The sequence below is a fragment of the Anopheles arabiensis genome, chromosome 3 (genome assembly GCF_016920715.1).
Source record: "Anopheles arabiensis isolate DONGOLA chromosome 3, AaraD3, whole genome shotgun sequence".
Taxonomy (NCBI): domain Eukaryota; kingdom Metazoa; phylum Arthropoda; class Insecta; order Diptera; family Culicidae; genus Anopheles; species Anopheles arabiensis.
The window spans coordinates 10937022-10957736 of NC_053518.1; the positions used below are offsets into that span (position 1 = coordinate 10937022).

Here is a 20715-nt window from a genome sequence, read left to right on the forward strand (position 1 = left end):
AGGGTTTTGAAATGCTTTCATCCACACACATTAGCTTCTATTGATAACAAAATAATTTATTTCGGCTGAACTACTTGCACGTTTCAACGGTAGTGTTGCTCATCCCCATTTTCCACCTTTTCCACTAATTTTACCTTCAAATGACCGCAATTACCGTTTCTGTATGTACCGTGAAAAAGCAAAAAAAGGGGACAATTTCCTACTAATTCACACGATCGCAATATTGCAACTTGTTTTTCCGCCTTTCTCCATAACAAACTCGATTCTTTTTTTTTGTGATTATAATGCCCCATTTAACACCTACTAGTGGAACTGGTACATCAAAACGATTTTTTTTTCTAATAGTGTGCGGCACAGGAAAACGCTTAGCGTACGTGTGCGGTTAAACATGCATACGGTGGTGTTATCACCATTAATGGCGCCATTGTGTTTCCAATAGAAGGGGGGGGAGGGCGGAGGGGGGTTTTGTGGTTTTGAATTTTGGTAACACTAATTTTTTTTGGTTTAATTCGCTAACAGAAGGGTTTTAAATTGCCTAAACAGTTCTCATTTTTATCCTCTTTTTAATTAATTTTCTTTAAAAAAAACACACAATACTGGCCCAATAACGCTTAACGTTTTAAAACATACCATCCAATTAACATCAATTTGAAAGAAAACAGTCGTACAGGGTTTCCGCGGTGGTTCTCATAACTGTGGGACATTTCCTTGATTCTTTCCTATTGGAAGTGAACTTCATATGTTGGAAATTGGATTTTATGGCCAGACTCATTGAAAAATCTTACTGGAATTTTCCAACAATGGTGCTATAGAGTCCAATTCCCAATTGAGAACTCTATGAAAACTATGAGAACTCCTGGAAAACCCTGTAAGCCACGTGGGAGAGCTTTTTTTCTTGCACAAACAATTGAAATAATTTATAAGGACACATTTTCAAAAAATGCTTTCGAAGCGGGATGGGAAAAGGAAACAATAGCCGGTTCTCGCTGAACGAACGCGGTTCTACCTTACACGCCCTCTAATATGTGACACAGAGCTACAGTACAGTTAATATTAACGGCGACAGTGGTTCTTGTGTTTTTTTTCGCTCTTCATTCTACACTTACTATTTAAATTAACCGTTTTCTCGCCGCCTCGTCCCATCAAGCAGAGATGGTGTTACATAGACATCAAACATAAATAAGAGACAGAAGTAATATACAACAAAGGTAAGAAACGATACAAACAGACGAGCGCCAGTGGCGGGCCTACTAGGTTGAGAGAAACAGAAAGGAACCATTTTCAAATATACTCTAATTACTCCTTCGCCTTCTTCAAAGTGATCACCACCACGTGTGCGTGTGTGTGTTTGCCACAAAGTAGGCTAAAACTAAAACATCTACCACGCACACACACACTGTTCCCTACCAGAGCTCGCGCTGGGCTCCCGTGGAAAGTCGGCCACCCTGTGCTACTAATGGCTTTCACGGATGCTTTTTCAAAACATTCACCCCACCGCCTTTTCCAAATAATGGTGCAAAAAAGGGGGGAGGGCAGCGTCAGTCTATTTTAATGATAGTTTATCTTGTATGTGTATAATATCGAGCCTAATGCATACACTTCTACTTAATCGACAGTCCTCAGAACACCTTCCGGAACAATCGCCGTATACTGCCCCGGCTAGATTTCCGCTCCAACACACCACCACTACCACCATTCGCCGGCAGGTCACCGTTGAACGAGACGGACAGCTTTACCGGACTTTCGCCCAGCAGCAGCAGCTTGGAGCTGGCCCCGTCCGACGGGCTGGCTGATTTGGCTTTACCTATCCTTTGGCGTTGCTGCTGCTTACCTTCCGGAGATGCAGCCACCTCCTGACTAGATGCCGGCGAGGGGGAGGACAGCACCCCTTTGCTCTGCTCCGACGACCACCAGCGGTACCAGCTGCTGTCCTGCACGTTGCCGCGGGCGCTTTCACTCATTCCCGCATCGCCGGCACCGAGCTCGCGCAGTGCGGAACTTGTGTTGGAACTGTTACTGCTATTGCTGCTAGTGTTGGCACTACTACCACCACTACTACTGCTACCACCACTCCCGTTGGCGGCCGAAGCTTTCTTGGCCGAGCGATGCTTTTTCGAGCCAAGGCTTGACCGTAGCAGCGAGCTTTTGAAAAATGCAGGCGACGAAAGGCGTCGCGATGACTTTGTCGCGACTTTCTGCTGAACCGCCCCATCGAGCGAGTCTTCCCCGCTCGGTGACATCCCGCTGCTACCGTTCCTATCGGACAGCGTGGTCATGGTGGTGGCGGCGGTGTTGGCCGTTCCATTCATCTTTCGCATCTCCATTTCGTTCGGCGTCAGTCCGGCCTCCGCCGTGGAAGCGTTCGAGCCGGGCATATACTCGTCGTACGACAGGTCGCTTGCCGTGGGTATGATAAACTCGTCGTTATCTTCCAGGTAGGGCAACTCATCGATACGGCTGCTTGTGTCCTTCTCCGGTGTTTGCTGTCCGCCACCATTCACCATCTGTCTCGCTTCGATCATCGACAGGGAACGTTTCGCTGGTTCGTGACTAGAAAATGCAACGCCCTGTCCGGTCGCCAACGGTGTCGAGCTGCTAATGACGCCCATCATCGACGGTGCTGACACTTTGCGGTGCTTTTGTTTTGACTTTTTCCGCTCCATAGCCAGCGGGGGCACGGATGACGGATGTGGCGGCACTCCCACTTCCCTCGCATCGTCATCGATCAGCAGATTCACGTACGTGCCGCTTATGTTAAGTGCCTCCTCGCTCGGGCGCTTTTTGCGCAACCGGCCCGGCGATAAGCTCGTGGCAACTGTGGACGGTTCAGCCGTTGCAATAATGATGCCCGATGCGCTGCTGACCGTACTGCCGGTTAAATCTACCGAGCCACCGCTCGTCGGCATTCCGTCGATGGATTTGCGTCGCAGCATGCGCCCGCGGATTGGTTTGGCGTCCGAACCCACCTGGGCCAGTTCACGATCGATAACGCTTTTCGGGAGCGGTACCGGGTGCTGTTGCTGCTGATGCTGCCCTTCCAACGGATGGCCCGCTGTAAGACGATTCACACTCCTCGCTACCGACCTGACCATTGCGAGTAGTGTGAACAGCATCAGTACGATCATCGTCAGCACGGCCAGCGCAATGTTGCGCCAATCGGTAGCCGTCGCTTGAAAGTCTACCAGCTCCTGCCGCAAGCGTTCGTTCACCTCGCGCAGCTTCGTTTCGCTGTCGGCCATCCGCTGGTTCTGTTCCTGGATCTCGTGCAACGTTTTCGCGTACGAATGCTGCAGCTCTTCCACCTGCTTCCGGTAGCGGCGGCTCAGCTCCTCCAGATACTGTCCCGAGAGGCTCATGTTACGCTCGAGCGCCTAAAAAGAGAGCAAAGGAAGACAATAAGAGAGTGTTGAAAAATAAAAAGAACACTTTTTCTATTTCTATTTGGCGTAACACGTCCTGTGCGAAGACATGCCGGTCTGGTCTATACAGGCTTTCGAGACTTAATTCACTATCACGCACAGCCCGTATATAAAAAGTCAGTCCTTGCTACGGAAAGGTCCATTGTAGGCTTGAACCCATGACCTCATGACGGGCATCTTAATGAGACGTTCGAGTTGACGACTGTACCACGGGATCGCCCCCTTATACCTCATGAAAATAACACTTATAAGTCATAAAACACAACCTCTTACCTTTATTCTATTCGATAAGCGAAGAAAAACGCTTTCCGGCTGCACTTTCTGCTGTCCAGTGGCCATTCCTGGGGTGACCGTGGTAGCAGCGGGACCTGTCGTGAACGCTCCACTTCCGGACGGGCCCGTTCCAGCCATTTCGGACTGATCGTCGATCGTTTCCCAATGTTGATTGTTGGCAAAGTCTTCCTGCTGCTGTTGTTGCTCCTGTTCCTTCTGTCCATCCACATTTTGAGACGCTTCATCCCGTTCCGGTTCGGCTGGGGTTGCAGCAGGAGGCGTCGGTTCGGTAGCAAACATGTTCACATCCTCTTTGGACGCATTTTCACTACCAGATGGATCAATTGCAGCATCTCCAGGTGGTGATCCCTTTTCACTGTCTTCCTGAACGGCATTTTGTTCCTGCTGCTCTCCCTTCTCATTGCCATTTTGCGCAGTCGTTTCAACGTCTAGCGTTTGCTCCACCTGATGCTGCTGATGATGCTCTCCCTGCTTGGTATGTTCGCCCTGTGGTAGATCCAACGCATTCTGGCTAGGCCCATCAACACCAGCCACCACACTTCCATCAATTTCACGGCCCTCCGCATCGCTAGCCTCCACCTTCGCCAGCAGCTTCAGATCAAACGCCACCGTATTGCAAAGCCCGGCCACCAGCTCGTCCGGCAGCAGGTTCAGCACGCTGTAGCGCATATTCAAGCAGACGGAAGGGTACACCGTCACCAGCTCGCCCGCACCCTCGCTCTCGCCCTGCAGCGACCGCGGTAAGTTAAATCCTAACACGTTGGCACATAGAAAATGCTGGGCGGAATCGAACGCGTGCTCGATTCGCGCCACCCCTAGTAGACTAGTGAGAAGATTGTGTTTGCAATTCATCAAGGACTCGAGCCGAGCCCGGAAATGGTCGGTGCAGTTAACGCAACGTATCGTATAAGCTAGTGTAACACAGGAAGGTGAGGCTGGCGATGGCAGGCCGGTCAGCACGTCCGTCAGTGGTATTTTCCCCCCCGGCGACGGATGACTTCCCGGTGTGGCCGCATCGTTACTTTCGTTGCCGCTTTTACCGAGCGCTTCGGCCGCTTTCTTCACCATGTTCATCACCACCTCACCGGCGGATTTTAGAATGTTGTTTGGATTTTTGCCTCCTTTCGGAGCTCCCGTCGTCGCGTCGACGCCTTGCTGCGGCTCTACCGTTTGACCGTCCCGCTGCGCCACGCCACCGTTGATCACGAATCGTTTGTCCGCAAGCGTTCCTTCCCCTCCGGCCACGGGCTTACTTTTATCCGTAACAGGATCCTTGCCCACTCCTACTCCACCCAATACCGCCACCAGCTCATCATCATCATCGTCCTCGTCCGGCTGCAACGGTGTGTTGTCCGTCTCGAACGCTTCAAACTCCGACGTACCGTACACACGGAACAGCGAAACCGGACAGAAGTGTTCCTGGTTGTAGTGCGACAGAATCTCGACCCGCACAAACTTCCCGAACAGATGCGGATGCAGCAGAAAGCTCTGCACGTCCCGCTCGTCTTTGGCCGTGAACTGGCCCACGTTCGCCCAATCGCGCGTCGGAAAGCGATTGCTTACCGACACGCTAAACTCTTTCGGCGAGGACGAAAACAGCTCAAAGTTGGCCAGCTCGATGCGTTCCGCCTGCACCGGTTCGCACAGCTCCACCACGAACCAAATCTTGCTCGTGCACGGGTTTAGCAGATACTCGTCCTTCGGTGCGGTAAGCACCGAACCCGTACTCTGCGCTTCCGGGTTGGAGGCAATAATCTTTGCGCCACACTCCGGGGCAGCGTAGTTTTTGGCGCGCAGCTTCATCGAGCCGGTGCCCGCCTTGCTGCCGGCCGGTTTGGTGCCCTTCTTCATCGCGGACGCATTGACCACCTCGCCGAGCTTCTTCTCCGCCTCGGCCATCTGTTTCTGGGCCCACTCGCTAAACACGGGCATTGGGTTTTCCTCCGTTAGGTTCACCTCGAGCTGCTTCGATGGTGACAGCACGGTGGGAGCTGTTGCATCGGTAAGCGTTGCTTCGGCTGTAGTTTCTTGCGTTACAGCGGGTTCGCCAGAAGGTGTACTACTACTAGCGGGTCCCTCGGTTGGGTCTTTCGCGGGGATCATCACTAGCAACGGCTGTTCGTTCTCTTGGCCGTCGCCGATTGAAAGATCCTGCTGATCGACGGCTGTTGTTCCGTTGGCAGGAGCCTCTTCCTCGCCGGCCAACTGTCCGTGATCGTTGCCGTGCAGTGGAACCGTCGTTTGAACAGTGTGCACATTGTTGTGCGATAGATTCTTCAACGTTGCCTCCAAGTTCTCCTCCAACTTGCTCTCGATATTGTTCAACTCGTGGTGCTGATTGTCCACCAGCGTGATGATCGATGGTGGACCTGGAATGTCTTGTAATCTAAAATGAGACGCAGAAAAGATAAGGAAAAGGATATTAGTCTACGTTAGGGTTAAGCTTACATGCAAAGAGTAATTACAATCTTGCCAATAGCAACAGATCAAACAAATTGTAGAGGAACATCATCACCACTCAAAGGAGGCTGATGAACAACTGATCCTCATGGTGGCAGAATTTGCTCCTACGACTCTCTCTCTCTCTCTATCACTTCTAACTGTAATCAGCCATCCATCCAGTCCAAAATGTCATGCCAATTACCATTTCAGGCCAATCACCAACAGCACTAGCTCAACAAATTTCTACTTGAGAGATCACAACCACCGTAAGAGCAAAACAAATCAAACGAAACCGAAAGCTCAACTTCCTGATGCACCACTACTACCACACCACCGACCGAACGACGTGATCTACCCAGCGTGACAGAGATGACACGTGATAAGCACGGCGACCACACTTCACACAGGTGCGTGCGATTGCCGTGACGCCTGCCTGTTCTGTCCGAGTTTGTTTTGTTGATGTTTACATTTTACGATATATTTTCTACTCAAATACACCGTACGCTGCCTAACCTTGACTGCGCTTTCGAACTGCGTGCGCGCACCGCCGTTTCAAGTACGCCGCGTGCGCTCGCGCACCACTCGGGAAGATCAAGCGTGAACACAACTGTCCAATCCACCTCGTTCAACTTGGACTTGACGGGTGCTGTGTTTGGAAGTACTATTTTTACACATTATCAGCCGGCGGGCGACTTCCTCGTACCATAATTACTACTGCCTCGTCTTTGCATCGGTACCACGGTGGAAAGTGTTTGCTTTGCGCAAGCAAAGTCATACCACAGCGCACTGTCGTCGTCGTCGTCGGCGTCGCAATCGACATCCATCATGCGGCGGATGGACATGATCGTACAGGGGTGTGTGCAATGTTTAGTGCATATTTACGGCATAATGTTGTTTGCAGTGGCGTAGAACAAACAGCCTAACGATGGCATGCCCAAACACCTCACGAAGCTGTTACGACGGTTGTTACGACATAAAATGATCGTTCAGAAATACACAAGAACTTCTGCATTTAGTAACACACGTTCGAAGTCTTTAAACTAACTCGATCTTCAAAAGAAAACATATTCAATTACCATCAATAAAATGATCAAGAACAATACAACACAAAGTGTTATTAATTTAAATCGTATGCTAACCGTCCAATGGCTTCAATTTTCACCTGTTTCTTCATGGCCAAAAGCACTCTTTGTCCGTTGAATTCTACGGCAGCACCCGCGCACACTTACCCATCGTGGTAGAGGTTGGAGATGGCCACGATCTGCGTGATCAGCGCAACCCAGCAGAAGGTCACCAGCACGGTGAGCTTACGCATTCTGCCGGCCCGTTCCGTGATCGCACCGACCAGCCACATCGAGAGCTGCCATTTAATGTAGCAAAACGCGACCAGGTACAGATTCACCACCATGTAAAGATCGACCGTCGGTAGATGCAGCATCCGACCGCCGGGCTAACGAACAACGATCGTCGCTGGCAACGCTGGCTCTAACTGTCTTTTCGCTGGTGTGAAACATAACCACATTGAACTGGCGCCAAAAACCCGTGGGGACACCACCCCAACACACACACACTAATCACACCTTTCTTGCAACGGATCTACGGGAGATAGAAGCTTTCACGGCTCTGATGGATTGATCACGATCGCTACACTAGGAGAAGATTTGATAATTTAGCTGTTAATCAACACTTTGGCTCACGATCGGGTTGTCTCTCGAACGTACTGGAGAGCTGCGCGTTTGCTGACGCACGCCGCACTCCAGCTGTCTCAGAACGGGAAATACGGGAATGTGTGTCTACAGAACTGTACCGTGTGTTTGTCAAACAAGAACAATCGCAGCCGTTTTACTAGAGCACCGGAATTGAAAAAAGCTGCTAGCAAAACCAACACACTGTTCGTTACTGTTCGTCGGGCTTACTGCGCCGTGCTGGCGTAATGCACTTTTACTGGAACTGAATTTTTAAACATTTGTCATTATCCATCGGCGGTAATTGGGTGGGTAAAATGGATGATGTCCCCTGGCGCTTGTCCAACAGGCACAGTTTGCTTATGTGTTCCGTATGCCAACAGTACGTCCCCCTCTGAACCCTACATTTTGTGCAACGCCGACTCGGTCGTATTTTGTGGGAACAACATGAACAGACAATTTGCATATCTTTGTGTGACGTGTAAGCGTTGAGGTGATTGGTGGAACAATGTGGAACAGTTGTTGCTAAAAACCTCAATTTCCATACAAAGTAGATTCATTAGTATTGGGTCCTCTCCTCCTTACATCCAGAATACTAAATTTCTTACACAGTTTTTTTGCCACCGTCAATAAACGTTTACTATAGTAACTACGGAGAAACGGTCTGGGATGGGAATCAATTGCATCCGGCCTTGTAGCAGCCAACTCAGCTACCAAACAGCCTACCGGGACCAGCGCAATAAAATGCATTAGATACCAATCTGAATCCAACAACAAATAAACCACAGGCTACTATGACGTCATACTTGACGTACCTTAAAAATAATGAACTTTAAACTATCAGTGACGTATTGATTTAATCCTCATAACAGGATAGTAGGCACTTCCTTACCGGGACATGAACTAATGACGCACCTGTTGTTAAGTGATACAAGTTAACGACTGTGCCATGTGACCGGCAGATCAAATGACCGTTGTTTATGTTTAAAGCCCAATTAAAACGCAATTCTAGATCAAATGACACCGACGTGATACTACGGAAATGTCACACTTATAATAGTACGCGACATAAACTGTATCCCACGTGACACGTGAGCTAAAGAATACTAGAATTACTAAACCAGCTCATCCCAATATCACCACAGCAACAACAATCACACCACCGAGCACACGCCCATCATTCGGAGGTGCCATCCGTATCATATCGTTACAATCACTTTCAAGCACATTTACATTTCAAGGTCTTCCCATTTTAATGAGCGGAGCACATGTGTGTTTTGGGCCAAACGTGATCACTTCCAGTCCAGCGGGCGGGGTAACATGATGCCCATCAGCCGTTCGCTTCCAAAATCTGCCGGAAGTATCACCACTGCTTGTAGAGGGTGAAGATACAATTGGAAGATATTTAATTACACTCTTTGTGGTGGTGGTACAATGTGCAGTGTTTGTTGCAAACCGCAGATTTCAGACGCCATTCCCATGATTGGTGGGGGATCATCTGTCGGAATATCTCTGTCTTTCTCGAGTTTCAGGGAACTGTTGAAAGGTCTGAGGAACCGTTTCAATGGAGTACTGAATCTGTTCGGACGAGTCCGGGCCTCTCCAATACATCTAATGGATGTATAAATAGGCTTTACTGGAATATCCTTAGAAATTCTTCGTATCGTATCGGAAGTATTCAAATCCAGATAAGATTTTAACGAATGGCACGGCACTACGAGGAAGACTACCAAGCATTCTTTAATAACAAAGAAAAAACAGTAAAACAAAAGGAACATCAGAAGATATTCTAAAGATAAAAAGAGGATAGATGCGCTCATTCACACAATCAATTAGGCGTACAATTCGCGACACATTTGGCAAACGCATGTGTCAAGCTTGTATGAGAAATCAAGGAAAGATGCCAAGATTTAGTTGGAGCTATATTGAAGCAAAAAATGCAAAAACTGTTATACTTATTTGCTGAATAAATGATTCAGACAGAACTTACTGAACTCTTATTCTGAATTCTGAATGTGATGACTAAGTTGTTTAGAGATAAAAACGATAAAACCTATTCCCAATAAGTCCTACAGCTGTATGTGCATGCATTGTGCTAGTACCGAACCACCCTAGACTACAAAATATAACTACTAATAATAAAAAAAACGCCATCAGCAAACAAAACGCCAACCGATAATGCGCGATAGTCGAACTAGCGCAAAAGTCGGCTGTTACACCACGAAGCGCATCGCGATTTGTCCACGTCACACGCGCTGTTGTTTACCGTAAGCGCCCCTCTCACTTGAACTGTTGATTGCTTGAGAGGGAGGGAGGGAGGATCAACAACGCACTACGACAGCGCCACTGAAACACCAACACACTATCAAAGATCGCGTTGTATTGCAATTCAACAACGATTCCCGTGGTCGTGTGCGGGCAAACCGCGAGCTGTAAATCATCGTACGCTGCGCTTCGGGTGACGTTTACAAGAGTGAAGGTGGTGTAAATTCCTAACGCTTCATGATAAGGAATGTGGGGAATTGTGATGACTTTTTTTCCTAAGCGGAGGACAGACAGCATCATTGAGCGGACGAACAAAGTGCCGCTTGAAACCGACCTTAGATTTCCCGAGAACAGTGATCCCCCGCCTTGAAGATCCTAATCGAACCGAGAATTAAGTAATCGGAGCTCTGGTTGTGAACTGATAAGCGCATTGCTCTCGCCTCTCTGGAGGTTGGAGAAGTTCCCCGAACGTCTAATCTAGAAACATCTTCGCAAGGCGTTTTTTATGCGGTCGCTAAAAAACCACCGTCTGTTGAAGCTGTTATCAACGGCGCTACGGAGTACACAGACGAGGCGAGGAGGACATCTCATTGAAATTCAGCAACTGATTAGACTTCCAAGTTTGAAATTCGTCTCAAACATGGCTCAAAAACTAACCCCATACACATGGTCGAACGTTTCTGCCGGACGACAACGTCCGGCCAAACACATCTGCGACGCAATTCTGTGATCTTCAGGGTCGTCCGTCGGTGTGACGCCTTGGGAGCGGGCCCTCTCTGGCGGGTATAACAATTGCTCGCCATTGTGGAGCCAACCAACAACCAACCAAAGTCCGTTCTGTTTTGCTCCGCACTCAGCAGCGCGCACGATCGATACTGTGGGATCGATTAGTTCCGTGCCAATGCCAAGAGTAAAGGGTCAAGTGCTGTCAGCGAGCAAGTGTTAGGGGGTTACAGTGTGGGGGATCGGGTGTTAGAAAATAGACACATTCGAGCCTCATTCAATATGTAACACCTTCGCAAGGGTTAGGGAACACTTTGTAGATTAAGGTGGCATTAGACGCGTACTGTATGTTGTCAACGCGTTTCCATGGAGATAGTGATGTTCGGGGTGGCAAAATGTGGAGTTCCAATAGTCAAAATAATTAGGCTTTTAGCTTAAGTAATATACAATATGCATCCAGGCGATACAAACAATGTTTATACAGCGTAAGACACAAAGATAACCGAATATCCCAATATCCCAATTCCATGGAATAGGATACATTTCGCTTCAAATATAATACATATGCTTTATTCTACCACATCCAAACACGCACTGTTACTCTCCAAAAACCCAGCTCAACACCACGATTGTCCTTATTTGCCGATCTTACAATCACCTGTGTAACCCCTTTTACTCAACCTTCCAGCAAGGTTCCAATGACAAAATGTGACACCAGAGCGCGCGAATGTGGCATTCTACCAGCACAATCTTCTAAAGGCAAAGGCTGACAATGCTGCCGAGGTTTGAAAGTGGGACAGAACGTTACCAAGCAGAACCAGCTTTCCGAAAGAACACATTTCGGAACCGGTTTCTCGGTCTCGACCCTCTCACAATGCATAGTGCCGTTTTTGGGGTGCCTTTTTTGCAATTCCAATAGAAATAGCGACAAAGTATTGAAAATTATTCCAAAAAAAAGGTCTCCAATCATTGGAAAATGCTAATCTCTATTGCTCAATATCTTTGCGTTACATCAGTCACCATTGCTAGGTAATGTCCACCTGCTCCCATCGATCGAGGCTTTCACTTTCACTATTATCAAAGCACATTGCCACTTCCTGCACCACTTCCCCCCGAAATGCACCTTAATTGGATGGGAATAGTAAACTTTTCGTAGACAACCCCCCAATGGGGATGCTGGCACTTTTGCGTCCTTCCATTTTCTTTTGGATTCTTACTTCTTTCCCATGCTCTCACATTCACTCACGTCACCCAGCCAGCCAGCAGAGCTGCCGCAACGAACGACGCATTGCGTCAGAAAACTGGCCACCGAAAAAACCGGTGCCATAGAGTGCTGGTGCTCGTCGTTCGTCGAGCCAGAGCAGCTTGATAAATGCACACCACGTGTAGCGCGCGACCGCGCTGCCGCTTAGGGAGAGGGGCAAGTTTTCTAAACGAAACATGTGTTCAAACCCTTTTACTGGAGCGTGATTGAATGCTTTCTCTTATGTGTGAGTGTGTTTTTGCAAAATCCGGAAGCTAATGAGCCGAAGCAGATCACTTCAAATGGTTGACTACTAAAAAGCTTCTCCTTTCTTTTAACACAGCTGCAGTCTTTTGGGGTCGGTTTTGTACTCTCTAAATGACATAATTCTGCTTCCTCGTGATTAAATTGGAGCACACCCCACCGGAGCCCTAAACCCACTCAGCTGCATGATCATTGGAACACTTGTGCCAGTTATTTTTTGTTACATTTCATAAGTGTACACCACTGTTCACATGGTGTGATGTTGATTACACTTTTTCTCATTCGTCACTAAGCCTAGCAGCTCTATAGCAACCATTGGCTTACAGGCAAAGAGAGAGCTGGAGTACAAACACACACACGCAACATGAAAATTCCATTTCGTGTATGGTCGGCCCAGGGCACGGCGGCGCCAGAACACAACTCTCCACGTTCTCCAGCTCATGCAGGAACGTTATCAAATGCCACTTCACTTGAAGCAAAGAAGTGTGACAGATTAGGAGGGGGTGCTAAATAGTTATTGGCAGCCAGGAGTCAACGACTTCGTTTAGCATGTTGTACAGAATAGCCCCACAATATATGTGGAACGGTTGGAAAGTGATGAAAATGAACGGCAGCTTCGAAAGGCACATGTTATTGTTTCCTAAAACAACAGAGAAATATAGCATTAACAATTGCTCACAATAATAAAACACATTCAACTAAACAGTAGCTAAAGGATAGCTTTAAATCTAAACGCTAACGAAATGCTTCTTTCCAGTTACTTTAACCCTTCAACTTGTTCCACGTTGCAACAGCGAACCCCATTCCAGACGTCGGTCGCCCACACAAATACAAAATAATGATGGAAACACCCTGCCTACTGCGTGTGCCTGTAGGACAAGCGCGACCAGCAGCGACCGTCGAGTCGTCTGCATCTGAGGGAGTTTCATGCTATTCCACCCTACACGAGAGCACACCAACACACACAAACACACAGACCAACGTTTTATCCCACACACAATTTGCTTGCCACAGAAGCACTGTTAGATTCACATCTTGCCCAAGATGATTAAGAACACAGTTGTTGCAGAGAGCTTCTTTTTCTATATTGAGCTCACTTGTACACACACGAACGCGGTTCTACTACACGGATATCGCATTGGGACATAGATTATTCCATGCCACTTTGATTGCACTAATTTAGTAAACGCAACGCAACGAAAGAATGTAGCACCAGTGGTAAATGCAGCTGCCGGTACACAGAAAAAGGCCAGTGGCCACACCGCACATCAGATGAAATGAATGAATGAATGCATTTTTATGCTGGCAAGAGAGCACCACACAACACTACTTGGCACAGTACTACTAGATGTGCTCGCATTGCACGAAACACACCACACTAGGCATGGGCAAAACGATTCTTTTCACCGAACGCGAACGAACTAGTTCGCTCACCAAAAAGAACAGAACGCGAACGACGATTCTTTCGTTCTTTGTTTCATGAGGTTTTTATTCACAAAGAACGCTCATTATCTTTTTCATTTACCCACCATAGACGCATACTGTAGCCAAAGAAGTACTCATTCTGCGGTTGAAACCAATCATTTAAAAACATTAAACACTCGGCTGTCTGGTCAACACAATCCATCGCAAAACCGACCAAAAACTAGCATGTAAAAAACTAATACGAGCAAAAATGTCTCCTACATATATTGTACCCCATGCCTTATACACACTTAAGGATTCTATTTAAAAAAAAACTACTTAAATACGGATCAACATGATGAGCGCAATCAATTCAGTTCAGTTCATTCGCGAACAATGACTAATCCGTTTGAACGGGCTCGATCTATTGAATTGTATAGGTATAATTTCCATGCCAACAGAACACAGATCGAACACCAGTTCGAACGCGTTCGATGAATTCAGTTGTGTAGGTACGATTTATACACCAACAGAACACAGATCGAACACCAGTTCGAACGCGTTCGATGAATTCAGTTGTGTAGGTACGATTTACACACCAACAGAACACAGATCGAACACCAGTTCGAACGCGTTCGATGAATTCAGTCGTATAGATACGATTTCCACACCAACAGCACACGTATCGAACACTGCTGGACAAATTCGACGGCGTTCGAGGAATTGAGTTGTATGGGTACGATTTCAACACCAACAGGGTACATTTTGATCTCTGACGACCCGTTCGCACGGTGCGAGAAAGAGCGAGAAAGCAATATGATTTTGCACGTTTTATTACCACATTTATGGGTGCCGTCGAACACTGAACGGAACGTTCGAACGCGTTCGGTGTAGTCAGTTTCTTCCAAAAGTCCTGGTCGTTCTTTTTGTTGAGAACCTCGTTCGTTCGTGCACTTTACCGAACTGTTCGAACGGTGCGATTCTCGTTCATTTTACACATGCCTACACCACACCACGGTCAATGTCGATGATAATGATGATTCAGTTTCAGCGTCGTTTGAACCGACCGCACAGGCATGGTTAAAGGCAACGTTCACATCCTGGCAAACCACGGCACACTTTGTTTTGCTAATGGGTTGCAGGGGATGATGGTACGCGTCCAACAACGGGACACCGTGCTGTGTGACATAATATCGACCCGGCGGTGTGGCGTGTGACTTTATTTTCAAACATTCACTAACACGTTTTGTTGTCTGGTTAAGACAGAATAGTTTGCAAGAATGACAATTCCCTAATTCAATTTCTGCACAAACTAAAGCACACCTTAAAACCTAAACATCACACACACACACCTTTGATAAGAAAATTCGAAGTAACAAAGCAACAAACTAATACCGTTTGACTAGAAACAAAAGGAAAAGCACGACCCACAGCACACGCTACTGCCTCTCGTGAGAAGGCGAGCAAACCGAAACCCCTCACGAGAAACGAACGAGCGAACAACTCAATTGACACTGAAACCTTCGTTGGCTGAAACCGCAAGCAAGCCCGCGACCGGACACGACCACAACGACAACGACGACGACGACGGCGACGATGACGACGGTGGCGCACCCTACCCTCTTGGCTGCCACCGAGCCCCGTTGATAATCATACCGAATGGCGCCCGGCGACACCCGCCGGCATACAGCAACTAACCACCACCCCCCGTTGTGTCCTCTCCTAGCACTTGTGCACGCATTCCATGGCGGAAGATCAGCTGCAAACGTCATCAGCGCTTTGCTCTCGCTCTCGTCGTCGCTCTATGGGTTTCATCTCGTCGCTGGCATACTGCTCGATGCTCACGCAATTCACGATATGATAATGGATACTAAAGGGGGGGGGGGGCATGTTGCCGGAGGATGTACACACTCACGAGACAGGGCATGAGAGAGGCTTTGGAATGCTATGCTAACCGCTCACAACCGCTGATGCTGCTGCTGGTAACGTGGCCAGAACTTCTTCTTGGTGCACTTTTGTGCATAATAGTGACTCTCTCTCTCTCTCTCTCTCGCACACATACAGTCTGTCTCTCTGTCTGTACTAGTGATGTACTATCTGGAGCGCACCCACGACTCCGATCCGGTTAATTTTAGTCCGATTCCGACTCCGGTAAAATCCGAACAACCAGTTCCGTTCGAACATCCAGTTCGTGCACTTCGTATACAGGCCTTTGTTTTGAAAGCTGACTCCTGCCGACTCCGGACGACTTAGACTCCAACCGATTCCAGACGACTCCGACGACTCCGAACGACTGCGGATGACTCCGACTCTCGACGACTCAGGACGACTCTGGGAGATTCCGAATGACTCCGGACAACTCCGGAGGATTCCGGGCAATTCCGACCAATTCCGGAAGATTCCGAACGACTCCGGACAATGTCGGGCGGACCTACTTTCCCTAGTCGATTCCGAAATTGTCGGAGCCAGATCGGCGTCGACTCCAGATTTTTGCTAACTTTCCCCATCACTAGTCTGTACAGCATAGTGCCTTCGTCAAATACGGTCCGGGTACATACAGCCTACTACGGCGGGTTGTTATGCCTACGCACTTGCCGCTCAACCGGTCCTCAGCAAGAGGAAGTAAGTACCCTATTTGGTGTTGCTGCGAAGGCTACTGCTTGCTGTTAGTGCGTTCTTCCATCTCCATCTTGGATAATCACAGCTGTGCCTTAAACGATCAAAACGACTTATTTGTTTATCACAAACCTAGCTGACAACAACATGATTAGTATTCCTCTATCGACTAATAGGCAAGACCTTGCAAATCCCCCCAAATAACGAACCAGTCAAGGAAGTAAATTCAACTATCAATTAACTCATACCAATAAACTATAAGATAACACTTTGCACAAGCCATTGTGGCATCATCAACTGACTCTCTCCTCTATCAAGTGTGAAACGATGGCAATCTCCTACCGTGTGTAGCAATAAAGCGTCTTCGACCCACTTCAATCTTCTCGCCATTTCATCACTTCTTTTACACCTAATCAGTCGACTCGTGGGAAAGGGAGTGGGAGGCACCCAAACCCAACTATAGCTCGTCACGCGACGATAAACGTCAGCTATTCGACACCCAGCTGCAACCATCGCCACAGACACGACGTCATAAACCAACAGACCAGGCAGACAGACCCCTTCTTTCGAGCAGGGCCTAAAGTTGTGTCTGCCCGAACGCTCCCCATCGCCCCACCTTACAAAACATGCCAGTAATGATAAGTGACGATCGACTCCGGGCCCAACGGCAGTGGGGAGAAACTAAGCGTACATTAACCTTCCCCCCCCCGTGTCGCTCGGGTGACCTCTAAAATTCAAAACACCAAATAGCGACCGGCTGCCGAGGGCGGAAATAATGATAAACGAGCAGGTTAAACAAAAACAAGGTAGAGTTTGGAGCGAAACGTTGCATAAAATGTTGCCCTTTTTCCTCAAGGTTTTGGTACGGTACACGATACGACAATAAGAATATAACTGTGTGTTTGGCTTTTTTATGGTGTTTTTTGATTCCAGTTTCAAAGCATTGTGGTTATGGCCTTGGGCCAAAAAGGCTTCCAACATATAGGGTTTTCCAGGAGTTCTCATAGCTGTGAGACACTTTATTGACTCCTTGTTACGTCAAATGAACTTAATGTAATGGGAATTGGACTCTATAGCACCAATTTTGGAAAATTCCAATAGTATCTTCAAATGAGCCTATCCAATGAGTCCAATTTCTATCATATGAAGCTCACTTCCAATAGGAAAGAATCAAGGAAGTGTCCCACAGCTATGAGAACCCCTGGAAAACCCTGGATTTGGCTTTTAAGTAAAGGGTTTGTGCAACACCATAATGTTAAAAGCCCAATATAAAAGTAACTCCAGATCGAAAATAACCTAATTGACACCCTTATCATTGTTTGTTGCAAATTCACCTTTTTTGATAGAGCAAAACATTGCAAGAAAGATTACATTACTCCTTCTCAAATGTTCGTATATTACATAAAAGAAACAGGAGGTAAAAAGAGCAGTGTTTGGATTTGCCTCGTCTAGCAAAGCATTCGTTCGTTATAAAAATTTATGATCCATTACATCGCAACTGCGCAATCGAGTTTAAGCAAAAGTGAAGCAAAAACTCACCCCAAAAACTGAATTTATTTTAGCAACAAACCATCAACGCTTACTAAAGAGAGAGAGAGAGATAGAGAGAAAGGGAAAGAAGTGCTAAAGTAAACAGCAACAAACGTGCAAGAGGGCCTTAAATAATTAATCCGCGTAGGTGTATCCGCCCGCCTCGACGATCGACATTAACTTGGTGATCGTTTTTCTCCAATTTTCCTCCCCTGTTTCTGAGGGCATGGTGTCATTTAACCGGGTTGGAATGTAATAGCAACACACCGCGACGTAACAACACTATGAACGCGGTTTACAATGTGTTGTTTAGCTACATGCCAAGGTCGAATGGATTTCCTTCTGCTCGTCGTCTTCACACCATTGCAGCGAGAGAGCGTTCAGTGCACCATGAAATGCACGTAGCGAACATGGATTGCGCTTTTTTGTTTTGTTTAATCACCGTTTCCCCCTGTACACACTTTCACCCGGCAGATCCCCAAGATATAGGGAACGATACGGGATCGTGTGTGTATTTATACAGTTTGCAAACAAAACGCCATCATGTGGAAAAAAGGTAAGCTGTTTGCAGTATTTTGTTGTTAAAATACTTCCGACTGTGCATCGATCGAGCAACGCCATTCCAGGCTCACGAGGAGCGGACGGATGTCTTTAGACAACAGCCACGCGTGCACAGCCTTGGACACAGTCTTACAGCGAAAGAAGCCACATTTCCAGTGCGCCACCCAGCAGCACAACGACGCCAGCTTACGCATACCGAAAGCACGTGATTTTGAAGGTTGTTAAAAAGTTTAACACATGAAAAATAATAGCAACACGTGCGTAATGGCACGTGCAAGAATATGAGCGACCGAAAAGGTGCTGATGGTGGCAGTGGGGTGACCTTCGCAGTGAGAGAATTATGATTCTGGTGACATTTAAAGAGCGACCGAAAAAGAAAGCGAACCAAACCGCTCAAAATAGATCCTGTTCGATGTATCGTGTTCCCCCCGGGCTGATGGTTCCGTTCGATTACACCCCGCCTTAGAGGAGGGGGCGAAGTTACTTCAAAAAGCTTAACCGCAGTTGCATCATCTTTCGGCCTCGCGTTTTCGATGCGAAAGGGGGCTCATCGGAAACTGCTATTCCAGGGCACATTAACCAGTTAGAGCGGCTCTCTTATCAGCCCGTTTGCCCTTATCATCCGGTGCAAGACGACACACAGCCGGATGTTCGCTCTTGTCTCTCAAAGTGTCTCAAAAATGTGGGAAAACGGCCAAGAAACAAAGAGGGCCGGGGAGAAATCTTTGTCGCATACCAATCACACTTACCCGCTATTAGTAACGCCAACGTTTTTGGAGATGGTTTCCAAAAATATTACATCCTTTAGATCCGGTGGCTCTTCCTGCGGCTGCTGCTGGTGCGGCTTTGCTGTGAGGATGTCTTTCTTGAGCGTATTCCTTCCACCAGCCCGTCCCGGTGCGGGCCTTTTGAGAGGTTTCGCTCCATTTCCTTCCTCCCCAGGACCGTTTTTACTCCGCACATGTCCGGGCGGTGTGCCGTTCCCACTCGAAAGCACCCGTTTGTGGGGAAAGGCTTCCTTTGCTTCGTTTACACCGCCGTTCGGGGGCAACCGTTCGCCAGCACCGTCAGTATGTTGTTGCACCAGGTTGCTTCCATCTAGCGGTTCCCGTGTTCCGGCACCATGCTGCTGCAGCTGATCGTCAGTAGTTGGCTTCAGCTTCTCCGAAGCCACTATGAGGAACAGTGTGCAACTGTGAAATGAAACAGGCAAAAAACACGATGTTAATGCACTGCGGTTGGACTGGCCCGGTGGCCATGGTAACCCAAGTAAGATGAGCTACCGAGTATGGGGGGGGGGGCTGCGGGGGGAGGCGAGTAGTTTCCGCTGACGGTTGCATCATCGTTGCGCCACCCCACCACGTTCGTCCCTCTTGCCATCCCGCTTGGCATGAAAGGGGAGGGTCAAAGGACGGGAAATCCATTGACGCTGCGTGGCGCTTACGTTTGGCGTTGGAGGACACTCACCTGGAAACGAGCGACACCAGTAACAGCGTGCAGTAGGTGTAGCATAAGCTAGGTTTCATTATTCCACTATCCCAGGACACATCGACACAAACTGTCGGCGTTGGTCAGATATGCAGGGAAGCTAAAAGACACACACTCGCACACACACACACAAGCACGCACGCACAGAACACACTTCGGTAAAGCACCTTTTAGCGCACACACACACAACAGACTTGGCACCACGCACTCACAGGAAAGGAGAGGGAACAGTGCAGCTAAGGACACCCGTACTGTGTCGCCTTTTCGGATGAGGCAACGTTAGTCGCACCATACAAACTTCCCTACTAAATCACTTTATCACGCACAGAAAACAGTGAAGATCAAAAAAACACGCAATATCCCCCCTTCACCGCCACACAGATCCTTTCAAGTCGGCGAATAACACACACTCCCTTTGCTTGGTAGCGAGATGGCACGGGCCCCAAAACTGCCCCAACTTGGCATCCGACGGAAGGAAATTATAAGCTAAAAACTAGCATTTAGCGAAAAACACACAAGCGAACACTTGTGCCCGTGTCTACAAAAAATGCAATCTGTCAGTGACGATATGCTGCGAGAACGTTTGCTCGATGCGTGCGGACGTTTTGTCTCTTTCTATCGCTTGCGTTTGCGAGCGCTCTCTCCTTCTCTTTCGCTCCCGTTTGGTTTGAAGCGGGCCGACTGACAGTTGATTCCGTGAAAAGCCGTGAGAAAATAAGGGCAGGTGTCTTGTTCAAGCCATAATTTTACTTCCTATTTCAACCAATTAATTGATGAGCTG

General features: G+C 47.9%; 1 protein-coding gene across 7 annotated transcripts; it reads right to left on the reverse strand.

Moving 5' to 3' along the window:
* Positions 1-35: 35 nt before the first annotated feature.
* On the reverse strand, positions 36-20493 carry LOC120899587 (SUN domain-containing ossification factor). 7 transcript variants are annotated; one of them, XM_040305593.1, is made up of 4 exons: positions 19914-20493; positions 19196-19639; positions 3693-6099; positions 36-3371 (listed from the first exon to the last, which is right to left on the reverse strand). In XM_040305593.1, exons 1-4 carry the CDS (start codon positions 19970-19972, stop codon positions 1620-1622), a joined length of 4662 nt encoding a protein of 1553 aa, XP_040161527.1. In that variant the 5' UTR covers positions 19973-20493; the 3' UTR covers positions 36-1619. The 7 variants fall into 7 exon arrangements, with proteins under 7 accessions (XP_040161527.1, XP_040161532.1, XP_040161530.1 ...); XM_040305598.1 differs by lacking the exons at positions 19196-19639; positions 19914-20493 and adding exons at positions 7385-7799; positions 15135-15261; XM_040305596.1 differs by lacking the exons at positions 19196-19639; positions 19914-20493 and adding exons at positions 7385-7804; positions 15135-15259.
* Positions 20494-20715: the final 222 nt, after the last annotated feature.